Source organism: Mercenaria mercenaria, chromosome 4 (assembly GCF_021730395.1).
Source record: "Mercenaria mercenaria strain notata chromosome 4, MADL_Memer_1, whole genome shotgun sequence".
NCBI lineage: Eukaryota > Metazoa > Mollusca > Bivalvia > Venerida > Veneridae > Mercenaria > Mercenaria mercenaria.
The window spans coordinates 56,634,442-56,647,466 of record NC_069364.1 but is presented as its reverse complement, the minus strand read 5'-3'; the positions used below and the strand labels follow the sequence as shown (position 1 = coordinate 56,647,466).

At 36.1% G+C, this 13,025-nt stretch overlaps 1 protein-coding gene across 1 annotated transcript in view; it reads right to left on the bottom strand.

Annotated features, from left to right (window-relative positions):
• Positions 1-2,787: 2,787 nt before the first annotated feature.
• LOC123551799 (intersectin-2-like) overlaps positions 2,788-13,025 on the bottom strand; it is a 108,082-nt gene continuing 97,844 nt past the window's right edge. The window contains exon 38 of the mRNA XM_053542215.1: positions 2,788-12,226. Coding sequence (XP_053398190.1) covers positions 12,075-12,226 — 152 coding nt within the window. The 3' untranslated portion in view covers positions 2,788-12,074. The remainder of the gene's footprint in view (positions 12,227-13,025) is intronic.

The following is a 13,025-nucleotide window of genomic DNA, read 5'->3' as shown; positions in this document are numbered from 1 at the left end:
AGACCACAGTGCCATACTCAAATTTCTGCAATCACTTTTAAATAAACTTATATATACCCTACCAGAATAACTTACATTGACTTTGCAAAGAAATGCTCAAGAGTTGCCAAGACAGGAGAAAAAAAGTGTAAAATTTTCAGTCCATATAAATTTAGGCAGAAATAGGTTGCCAATGTTGGGAGACATAGAAAACTCGTTCTTGTCAGGTAATACAATGAAAATTATGTACCTCGGGCAGAAATTATATCTTTCCGATACTAACTTGCATGTGTAACCACAACACTACATTTTCTCATATTGATGACAACTTTCATATTTAAATACGTGCTAAAAAAATATCCTATCATTGGTCACATTTGGCAGGAAATTGATGTGACCGAGTGGAGTGTTCAGTGCAACAAGAGCTGTCCGTAGGACAGCCAATGCTCGACTATTCAAATTGTTGTCCCAGAAACAGGAATATTACCCTAATTAAATGTTAAAATATCTATTAGAGTTTCAATCCTGTATCTGCATTAGTTTTGGAGATAGTAACATGCATGCAAAACTTTAACCAGGAAGTTTAAGTTCAAACCGGGACATAATTTTGCAAAATACATGTCAGAATAATGGGACTTGATACTATCACCTAGTTTTAATAATCAAAGAAACGTGAAGTTTCAATTCAATATTTGCATTAGTTTTTGAGATAGTAACTTGCAGGCAAAACTTTAACCAGGATTTTCTAAGTCAAAAATGGGGCATAATTTGGCCAAAATACATGTCAGCATTACGGGACTGGATGATATCACCTAGTTTTATAACCCCAAAGACATGTGAAGCTTCAGATAAATATCTGCATTAGTATTGGCCATGTGGCGGCTGTAAAAAGCCTCCCCGTACCTTCAATCACTCATAATCAGAGCCGTTATATTGCGATCTCTTCAGATCGTTCAACACAACATTTGTGTTGTGTTAGTATATCGTTTAATTTTTCAGCTTGAACATTTTGACTTGGGTGGTTCCAATACTCCCGCTTTAAAACCTTTGGGTATTGTTAAATCACCCCTTGGATATGGGGCCTGCTTTTTAATTTTGTCTTTTGGTAGTTTCTGTGATATGCAGGCTCCTTAACAACAGATCCACTCTCTAAATTCCAGTTGTTCAGTTCTGCCCATTGTTTTCTCATTTAGGGCAAAGCCATTATTTCATGTGGGGACCATACACCGCTTTTCATGGAATTGCACTCTGTGCATCATTGAAGGTTCCATGTATACGGCCGTATGAATACATCTGCGGATGTCTCTAAATTATATAATCGTACTTATAACATGTGTAAATGTTGAGTTCTGCTCAACTCGGGGCTAGAGGGCGTGGACAGTAGCTTGCATTTCCACTACCATCCATGAACAGGCTCAATCAGACCGAGCCTGCGACATTTTCGTTTATGTGACATGTTGGCCGACCTGTGGTTTTCAACTTTCTTATTTTATTATCACAGCAGCGTTGTTTGTGCCATGTGGCAGCTGTAAAAAGTCTCCCCGTCCTTTCAATCAGAGCGGTTATATTTCGATCTCTCGAGATCGTTCAGCCAGTTAGTATATTGTTTAATTTTTCAGCTTGAACATTTCGGCTTTGGTGGTTCCAATACTCTCGTTTTAAAACCTTTGGGTATTGTTTAATCACCCCTTGGATATGGTGCCTGCTTTTTAATTTTGTCTTTTGGCAGTTCCTGTGATATGCAGGTTCCGTAACCACACCCTCTCTAAATTCCAGTTGTTTAGTTCTACCCATTGTTTTTTGTGTAAATGTTGAGTTCTGCTCAACCTGGGGCTATGGGGCGTGGACGGTAGCTTGCATTTCCACTACCATCCATGAACAGGCTCGATCAAACCGAGCCTGCAACATTTTCGTTTATGTTGTATTGAGCGACCTGTGGTTTTCAACTTTTTTATTTTGGAGATAGTAACTTGCATGCAAAACTTTAACCAGACCATCTGTTAAAACACCACTGAAAAGTGAAAAGAACAGCAGTTTTATGCTATCACAGAGGAGAAAACGTTAGTTAACAGAGAGATTCATCTAAAACATGGTTAAGCTATATATTATTTTGATTCTAATATGTAATTTATGTAAGCAAGTAGATCAAATAGGGAAACACTATTTGAGCCGTGCCATGAGAAAACCAACATAGTGGGTTTGCGACCAGCATGGATCCAGACCAGCCTGCGCATCCGCGCAGTCTGGTCAGGATCCATGCTGTTCGCTTTCATTGCCTATTGCAATTAGAGAACCTGTAAGCGAACAGCATGGATCCTGACCAGACTGCGCGGATGCGCAGGCTGGTCTGGATCCATGCTAGTGGCAAACCCACTATGTTGGTTTCTCATGGCGCGGCTCATTTCATTCATTTATTTATTTTGTTGGTTTTAACGTCGCACCGACACAATCATAGGTCATATGGCGACTTTCCAGCTTTGATGGTGGAGGAAGACCCCAGGTGCCCCTCCGTGTATTATTTCATCACGAGCAGGCACCTGGGTAGAACCACCGACATTCCGTAAGCCAGCTGGATGGCTTCCTCACATGAAGAATTCAACGCCCTGAGTGAGGCTTGAACCCACATCGATGAGGGCAAGTGATTTGAAGTCAGCGACCTTAACCACTCGGCCACGGAGGCCCTTGCACTATTTCATGGTGCATGTACGGTGACAAATACAGTGTCGATGTGATGTCAATGCCTAACAGCATTTTGGCTCATGTGCCTTGGGTAAAAGCTCCTGGTGAAGATAAAACAAAACTCATACAAAGTATTGTTTCTATTTATTTTTTCAATATCAATGTTTTGTAAATGGATTTTCACGGAATGGGAACAAGTTACAGTGTATCACTGTGTAACGAGGTGCAGTTTATAAACAGTGATCAAATTTGACAAAATAACATGGTTTAATATTGCAGTAGTCCAACAATATCATACATAATCGGCACTGATAAGTAAAATGGATGACACTGAGAAACCAGTGTAGAGTGTACTTCAGTAACACACTCACTAAAAACGGGATAGAGGTCAAATTCTCAACTGGAATTAAATCTTTAAGTTCTAGTAAAAATAGCTGTCAAAATTTCAATCTCAAACTCAACTAAGATAGAAAATGGAGACAGGATTTTGACCATTGGACAATTTCTTATTCAAGAGGATTTTGACAAAGGCAATATTGGGTGTCTTCCCAGTGAAAAAGCACTATAAAAGCAGGCAAAACAATTGTGACATATGTGTCTGTACAATGTGATGTTTTTCAATGAAGAAAGAAAGAATTTGATGTAATTTACATCCTCAAAAATATAAAGGTTTTTATCAATTTGTGAATTTCAAGAGAAATTTTTACCAAACCAAACTGCAATCAGCTTTTCTGTACCAGTGTCTGTCCTGACATAAGTATACAAGCATGTACTGAGGTACATATGAGCCGTGCCATGAGAAAACCAACATAATGGGTTTGCGACCAGCATGGATCCAGACCAGCCTGCGCATCCGCGCAGCCTGGTCAGGATCCATGCTGTTCGCTTTTAAAGCCTACTTCAATCATAGAAACCGCTAGCGAACAGCATGGATCCTGGCCAGACTGCGCAGATGCGCAGGCTGGTCTGGATCCATGCTGGTCGCAAACCCACTATAATGATTTTCTCATGGCATGGCTCACATAAAATTTGATTTATACTACAAGTAGATATTAGGCCAGAATATCATTTGAATGTTTTAATTCAGTTTGATACAGCTTCCATTTTCTCATGTATTATTTCAAAATTCTGAATAAGGTGTTGATTCTAGTGAACTGTACCAGTGGTAGTGACTAATAAGATTTCATGATGAATTACCTTCTAACAGAGATACTGGTAATAAGGAGGCCCTGAATTATTTATTACTGAAAAATTTCACTCAATTTTTATCCAGTGACATGTAACCACACTTTTAAACAAGAGCTGTCGGAGGACAGCAACGCTCGACTATTCAACAGCCTTGTCAATTGAAAGAATACAAAAGTTAAAAAAGGGGCATAATTTTGTAAAATGCAAAGTAGAGGTATTGAACCTCTGTACTGCATGTCATATCATGACAGTGAACAAGTGGTTAAGTTTCAATCCTTTCCAATTTGTGGATACTGAGATACCAGCTTACATACAAAAACTTAACCAAAAACTGCTAAGTCGAAAAAGGGGCATAATTTTGTAAAAATGCAAAGTAGAGTTATAGGACCTTCACAGTGCATGTAAGATCATGACGGTGAACAAGTGTGTTAAGTTTCAATCCTTTCCAATTTGTGGATACTGAGATATCAGATTACATACAAAAATTTAACCAAAAACTGCTAAGTCGAAAACGGGCATAATTTTGAAGAAAAAAAAATAGTAGAGTTATGGGACTTGCTTAGTGCATGTCAGATCATGACAGTGAACAAGTATGTGAAGTTTCAATCCATTCCCATTAGTAAGTACTGAGATACCAGCTTACATACAAAACCTTAACCAAAAATTTCTAAGTAGAAAAAGGGGCATAATTTTGTAAAAAAGCAAAATAGAGTTATGGAACCTGTGCAATGTAGGTCAGTTTATCACAGTGAATAAGTGTGTGAAGTTTCAATCCATTCCCACAAGTGGTTACTGAGATACCAGCTTACATACAAAACCTTAACCAAAAATTTCTAAGTCAAAAAAGGGGCATAATTTTGTAAAAAAGCAAAATAGAGTTATGGAACCTGTGCAATGTAAGTCAGTTTATCACAGTGAATAAGTGTGTGAAGTTTCAATCCATTCCCACAAGTGGTTACTGAGATACCAGATTACATACAAAACCTTAACTAAATCGGGACGTGGACGCCGACGCGGACGCAGACGCGGACGCATGGGCGAGTCCAATAGCTCTACTATTCTATGAATAGTCGAGCTAAAAAAAATAATCTTAATCTACCGTAGTTCTTGAATTACAGAAAACTGAAGCAAAAAAATCAAAATGTTGAAGCAAAGACCCAAATACTAGATACTAAGAATCTTACATGCATACTTGTGTAAGATGGTGTTTTCGAAAACCTGAGGGACAGCCTGGAATGGAAAACCGAGGACTAGCAAGATCTTATATCCACACTGGCCCAAGGGTAAGGAAAACACATGCCTTGCTCGGGCAAACATGTTAGATCAATTTCTTGCCTACAGTTAACATTACTGCAACTTATTACATGAGTACCTATAAATAGTAACACATTTGTGCTGAAAATTCTCCCATTATCGCATTGTGTCATGCATTATCACATTATCATAATAAGCCCCGGGGCCATTATCGATAATGGCCCTGGCGTTAGCGCGGGGAATTAACGTTCGTAAACAGAAATGACGTCATGGCGTTTCATGGAGGTAAAACAGCGACTATTTCCGTTTCATTTTATCATCTTGAGCGTAACATCGTGTATTCTTTGTGAAATAACGTATTTTTATCCCTAAATTATGCAATAAGCAAGAAAGTACAACTATCCAGGTATTTGATTTTATACAGTAAATAGACTCTTATACAAATAATATAGAAACTGAAAAGCTGAAATTTATTGTGCCAGAAGATGCAAGTGCCCATAAAAATGACACAAAAAACATTTCTTACTATATTATAGGTAAACATGTAATAAGCAGGTAAATACATGGGAGAGCGGTGCCTTTGAGTGATAATGGCCCTGGAAGAAGATAATAGCCCTCGGGCTATTATCACCTTGCCAGGGCCATTATCACTCAAAGGCACCTCTCTCCCATATATTAACCTATACATATTCATAGATATTGAAAATATGTGCATATGAAGCTAGGAAAAAGATTATAAAGATCTTATATGACTGCCTGTGTAAGACAGGGTTTTCCCAAACCGGAGGGGCAGTGTGGAATGGAAAACTCTAGGTGAGGCTTTTTATCCATGCTTTCCTGAGGGTTGGGAAAACACCTGCCTTTTTAGACAGTCTTTCTTGCCTACCGTTGATATTATAAATCAAAAATTGCTCATAAACTATGATGTCATAATACGACATCAAATTAAAATGTCAATATGCGCAGTTGTAGCTTATCTTTTCCCTAGGGCAAAGATAAGGTGATCTCCTACCCAGATAACCGTGTCTTTCCTCAAAAGGTAGACAAGAAAAAGTGATTTCCAATCAAGAAAATATCATATACAGTCTAACCTGTGAATAAAATGTACTTGTCCAAACAGCAATGCAGGGAGGGGAAAGTACACTGAATTTGCTTGGGAGGAATTGTATTTACCACTCGAAGGAGGGAATCGCTCAAAAGAAGTGTCGTTTAGGGAGGGAATACTGTACTTTTCATAGTTACATCACTTTTAAAAAAAGTAAAATGTAATTATAACATTGCTGATTTGGATACAAGATGTAAAAATATTTGCCCAATACAGTTTATGAAATGTACATGCTAAACAAAATAATACATAGAGTAGCAAAATTAAACTTCTTATAAACTTTGAATTAAATAAATAAAGGTAATTTTCTGTATAAAAGCTACAATTGAATTTTTAAAAATTGGAATAAGAACCAACAGATAAGGTATTATAATTATATATTTTTTTAACTGATTACAGGATTTAACAAAAATCTGATATAGGTTATATATCATAGTAAGAACTTTTGTCTGTGCTGACAAAATTGTCAAATATTGTTGTAATATTTGTAAAATATTGGTAAACATGTATACTGGAACGATACAGACCATTAAATAGTTATACCATTCTATATTTTATATTTGACAATAGTTGTATTATTACAAAAAAAAAAAAAATGATTCCCCAGCAAACTCTCTATTATGTATGTGCAAAAAAAAATCAGAAAACAAAAGAGCTGAAGAGCACAATAAAACAAAATTGTCATATAATACTGAAACTCTCTCGAACAGAAACTAATCTTGAAACTATAATAAAAGAAGCATAAAAATACAGTTCAGAAACTGAAAAGTAAAAGCAGTTTGCCACATGGCTAGAAAAAAAAGCAACATTGACAGTGTAGTCATATTTTTAACCAGCGGAAATGGGAACACTGCTATGGACTTGCAATAGTAACAAAGATATACAGAGGATATCTGAGCCGTGCCATGAGAAAACCAACATAATGGGTTTGCGACCAGCATGGATCCAGACCAGCCTGCGCATCCGCGCAGTCTGGTCAGGATCCATGCTGTTCGCTAACAGTTTCTCCAATTCCAATAGGCTTTAAAAGCGAACAGTATGGAGCCTGACCAGACTGCGCGGATGCGCAGGCTGGTCTGGATCCATGCTGGTCGCAAACCCACTATGTTGGTTTTGTCATGGCATGGCTCATTTGTTTGTTTCAATGTAGGATTGAAGTATCTTTCGCAAGTGAACACTAGATGCAATATTTTAACTGTGGCACAGCCACGTGTGAAAATGTAAGATGTGGTGTTCACGAGTGAAAGACATTTTTATCTTACATGTAAAACAAACACATTTTCTTTTTATTTCACGTTTTGACTAAATTTACCCACTTATAGTTTCTTACCAGTGAAAAATATATTTGATATTTTTCATAGTGAAAAAATTAGATAACCTCTAATAGTTAGATAATTCACTGAAAAACATGTAATAAAATACTTCTGTCACCCAAAGATTTAAATAATTGCAAGATAGTGCATTAGAAATTCAATTTCTGTAACAGACCTTGCCAACTATAACATTGTAAAGCTAAAATTGCACAAAAGAGTTGACAGTCATCATTAATAATTCATTTAGTGATATTTTTGTTATATTTTTTGTATTAAGCATCGCCAATATTGTACTTCAACCATCTAACACAGGTTAGTTCAACTAACAAGAACATGTACAACTTAGCAGGTACAATCATCATATGATTCTTAAGACAATTAGAATATAAGCTAAACTGACAAATTACAAATTACATACAGAATGGTACTGTTAGACAAAGTAACGATACTTGTGGTCAAATCTGGCTAGAAATTGCATTTTATGGTAGAAAGACTAGAATTTTAGACAAAACAGCCGTCCAAAGGATAACAGATACACAAAATGGTACTTTTACAAGTTAAAACAAATAAGTCATTATATGTGAGCACTAAATATAAAACTATTTACAAAATAAACATGGATAAAAGTAACACACCTTTATAATAAAAGAACTGATTGAATGTATCTCAGACTGATTAGTGTCTTTCGAACTGACTTTTTAGGCATAATAATTGTTTCTTACACAATTAAAATAGTCTTATTTCTTTATCAAATAAAGCAGTCACCTGCTACAGTTAAGCCCCTCCAAACTCATCACCCGTGAAATGCAAACATTAACTTTATGGTGATGACATACACCAAGTTTCAGGTGTTAGATGGAAACTGTAGGTCATGATGAGAACAAAAGAAAATGTGATGGTACAGACTAACAGTCGAACAGCTCCAACACTATTATGCTTCCAGGGTTTTTTGACATTCTGGGGCACAAAAATTCAGTAATGAGCAAAAGATATGTCCAGTTGGAATTGAAATTACTGGTTAAACATTAACACGTTTCAGTGAAACATTTAGCTGCCCTGACATAGGGGCTTTACTAAGTAGTGCCAGTACTTTTACAAGGTCATCTTAACTGTTACTGGAGAAAAATACTGTGATAGAATGCAAGTTACAGCGGCCATTGACAATAACCCTCCTCCTAGTTATATTACTGGTCACTCTCCATATATGCTGGACACTCAACCAATTAAACTAAAATCATGTGATGGGGTTTTAACCTTAAGACTGCTGGCGGCAAGTGATTTTGCCTTTGCGACCAGTGCAGACCAAGATCAGCTTGCATGGATGGATCATGGTCTGCACTGTTTGCTATTCAGTCAGAAAATTTTCAAACAATGATTGGTCATGCACAAATGGAATGATGGACCAGTCCAGTTTAGAAATGTAGTAGGCAAGAGGTAAAAATGCGTTTGAAGATGAACCTGAAAACACCAGTATCAGTATTCTGATCTCATTCTTGAAACTGACCGATGTAAAGGCTGCATTCTGACACTGCAGAAACTTTCGCGAGGGTTTAATTTTCGCTATATTCACGAGCCCAATATCTTGCACAAATTCATCCTCGCGTAAATATTCACCATAAGTATAAGTCAAATTCAAGTATGAATGTTGATTTAAACCTTGCGAACATACTTCAGATTTCAAATTCACGATTCTGACCCAGCAAAAATATGTGCCTAAACAGTACTCAGAGTCAGATTTTACTTATTTGTAGTTCACACTTGTACAACAAATAAGGCAGGAAATACCAGAATATATAGAATGCTTCAAGTGAAACTGAATCAGCTGATTACAAGTTGGGTATCTAAATAAATAAGTTTTGTAAAGGTGTACCTAGTATATACAATACATAACATGTCATATAATGCTCTTTTGGTTCATCAACAAAAACTGTATGCGTACTTAAAAATATATAATGAACAATTAATTAAAATCATGGTTTTGAATAAAAAACAAAAATAAAACAGAAAATAAAACCTGTATAACAAATAGAGTGTCTAAATGCAGCTTTGTAATAATGTACAGTAATTATATACACACAAGTTTAAACAAATCTGTATCCCTTCTGTTTACACAAAACTGGGTCATTTGTAAAAGAAGTTAAGACTCATAATGGCATAATATCCTGTACAGACTAGTGCTAGTGTGGCTGCCCATACCATGATCAAAACTAGCAAAGGCTTAAACCGCTGACCTCTGAGGTGTGATCTATACCCGATACAATCATAATATCAAAAGTAATGTTATGAAACTGTCCTCCATCAATACATATACATCATGTTCTACAAAAATCTGCTTTTGGGATTATAACAGTACAATCCTGTGATAAATCGAGCTGAATTTTACAGAAAAGAATTCTGTTTAAATGTCTGCTTTATACGCCTGATCTAAGACAGAGAATTTGTCACTGACAGATTTTTACTCTTTCACATAAAAGATTTTTCGTAGTTTGTTTCATCAGTCTCTTCTTGGTAGAGAATAAGTTAAACTTGATATAAAAGAATAAGTTCTATATAAAACACACTGATGAGTTATTATGTCTCCTCATAGAAGAATTTACTAAATGGAATATTTGTTTTCTTCAGAAGATGATCAGTATGACATATGGAAAAGACTTTTAAATGTCAACACAATGCAAGACGGCTCAAGCATCCCGGCTCCCTCGTGTAATACATGGGGTCCCCGGCCCTTTCTCTTACATCTTCCATATATGGACCACAAGCCTAGATATCTAGAGTATTTTGATCATCCCATTGCAATCTCAAACTATCAGTGTTTATACTACAACTTAGAAAAGGCAATAAAAATAAGAGGAGTAACTGAACAGTCCAATTTATTGAAATGATCAATGCAAATTTGTTGCATGTACTGATTTCATTTTGAATGCTTCTCCCTTCCCAAATTTCCCCTTCTACCATTTGTTTGAAAGAGGACAGAGTTTCTGGGTAGAGAAGAGGTGGCAAATGAAACAAGACATAGGCCTTCATAACAAGTGTAAATACATTCTGAGAGAAGTAACTCTGATAAGATAACAAAAGGGCCTAGATGGCCCTAGGTCGCTCACCTGAGAAACACACCATAACAGTGTAAACATGTTATCAAGGTAATCTTTCTGACCAAAATTCATGAAGATCAACTGAAAAATACAGCCTCTATCGCATACACAAGGTTTTTCTTTGATTTGACCTAGTGACCTAGTTTTTGATCCTAGATGACCCATTTTCGACCTTGGCCTAGATTTCATCAAGGTAATCTTTCTGACCAAAATTCATGAAGATCAATTGCAAAATACAGCCTCTATTGCATACACAATATTTTTCTTTGATTTGACCTAGTGACCTAGTTTTTGATCCCAGATGACCCATTTTCAAATCTGGCCTAGATTTCATCAAGGTAACCATTCTGACAAAATTTCATGAAGATCACTTGAAAAATACAGCCTCTACCGCATACAGAAGCTAAATGTTAACAGATGACAGACAGACAGATGCCAGACGCTGGACATTGAGCGATCACAATAACTCACCTTGCTCAGGTGAGCTAATAAAACAGAGCCACCTGCTTCATGGTAGTCCCCCATTAGTTATTATTAACCTTCAGCCTGCAGGCTGATCATGATCTGCACTGTTTATTCAGTCAGTAAATTTTCACTTAACACCCCTCTGAATAATAAGTGGTACTGCCCAATTGGATGATGGACCAGTCCATTTTGGAAATTTAGCAGGGTAAAGGTTAACTGTTAAATACAATCTCAACCACCGATTTCATAAAACATAACAAATGAATCACAGTGTAGCTGAACAACTGATAAACAAGTGACATTGCCAAAATATTGCTATAATGTGTATAAGCTATAAACAGTTTAAAAATCATCTATATATAACTAGCTTGTGTACAAATATGCTGTACTTTGCAATTATTTCACCATTTAAAATATTAACATACACTTGATTCACAATACTTATATTTCACTTTCATATTTATATAAATTCATAATGTATTTTGTTTCTTCTGTCTTGATATACATGAAATAACCCAACACAATCTGCGTACCATTTTTTCAACAACAAAAATGTGTTAACACAACATCTGGGTACTTACATACATATAAATAGCTACATCACATAGAAACATAACATATAATTGATATATAAATAAGTTCATTTTGTCATATGAACAGGTGTTAATACTTTCCAATGAAATTGTATAATTTATTCCTGGCATCAAACAGAAAGAAGATAATCTATCAGTAAGATTTATCACCAAGGTATATCCTGTATCCCCCCTTAAACCTCATTTCCTGATGTTATCATATCATACCCACTCATTCTTACAATCTTCAGTCATAACTCACATCCACTCACCAGGTTCATTGGATAACTGAATCCAAACTGCAATCTGATTGGACAACCATTTTCAAGATGTTGTTTCATTGGTTGGCACAACTCAATGGCTGTTTTCATTGGACAATGAAATTTCAGCTACAATCTCATTGGTCAATAAAGATCCATCTTCATTTTCACTGGTCGAAAAGATGCAAATCTAGCTTAACAACAACTTCTCCTGTAAGAACTTCATGCAGTATTAAATGTTTTGTGATTGGTCTTCGTCCCTGGTCTCCAGTTTCTTTCAAAATTTCTTTCACTCTTATCTCTGTTCGACCAAGGAAGTCTAAAATTCAAATATCTTGTATTAATACTCAGTTGTTTTGTATATCATGTCATCTAATTAAAATGTTCAAATTACAAATTTTCCTTATTTACAAACCTTTATTTGCAAGAGTTAATGAAAAAGTAAAAATACTTTTCACAGTATTTATAAAACCATCTATGAGAAGACCAAGTTTTCTTCTGGAGAGGAAGCCATTCAGCATGCATATATGAAAGTTTGTGGTACCATGGGTCTGTCTCCAGTATTCTAAAACTGCGGAGTTCCCCTATACTCCAAAACTGGAGAGTTCCCCTATACTCTAAAACTGGAGAGTATCCCTATACTCTAAAACTGGAGAGTTCACCTCTACTCTAAAACTGGAGGGTTCCACTATACTCTAAAACTGAAGAGTTCACCTATACTCTAAAACTGGAGAGTTCCACTATATTCTAAAACTGAAAAGTACCCCTATACTCTAAAACTTGAGAATACCCTATACTCTAAAACTGGAGAGTTCCCCTAAACTCTAAAACTGTGACATAAAATAAACAAAACACACTTAAAGAACAAGAGGACCATGATGGTCCTGAATCGCTCACCTATCCCCACATGACCCAGTGTTGAACTGAGTATGACGTCGTTATTTCTATTATTTGACATAGTGACCTAGTTTTTGAGCACATGTGACCTAGATATCATCAAGATAAAAAATTCTGACCAATTTTCATGAACATCCATTGAAAAATATGGCCTCTAGAGAGGTCACAAGCTTTTTCTATTATTTGACCTAATGACCTAGTTTTTGAAGGCACGTGACCCA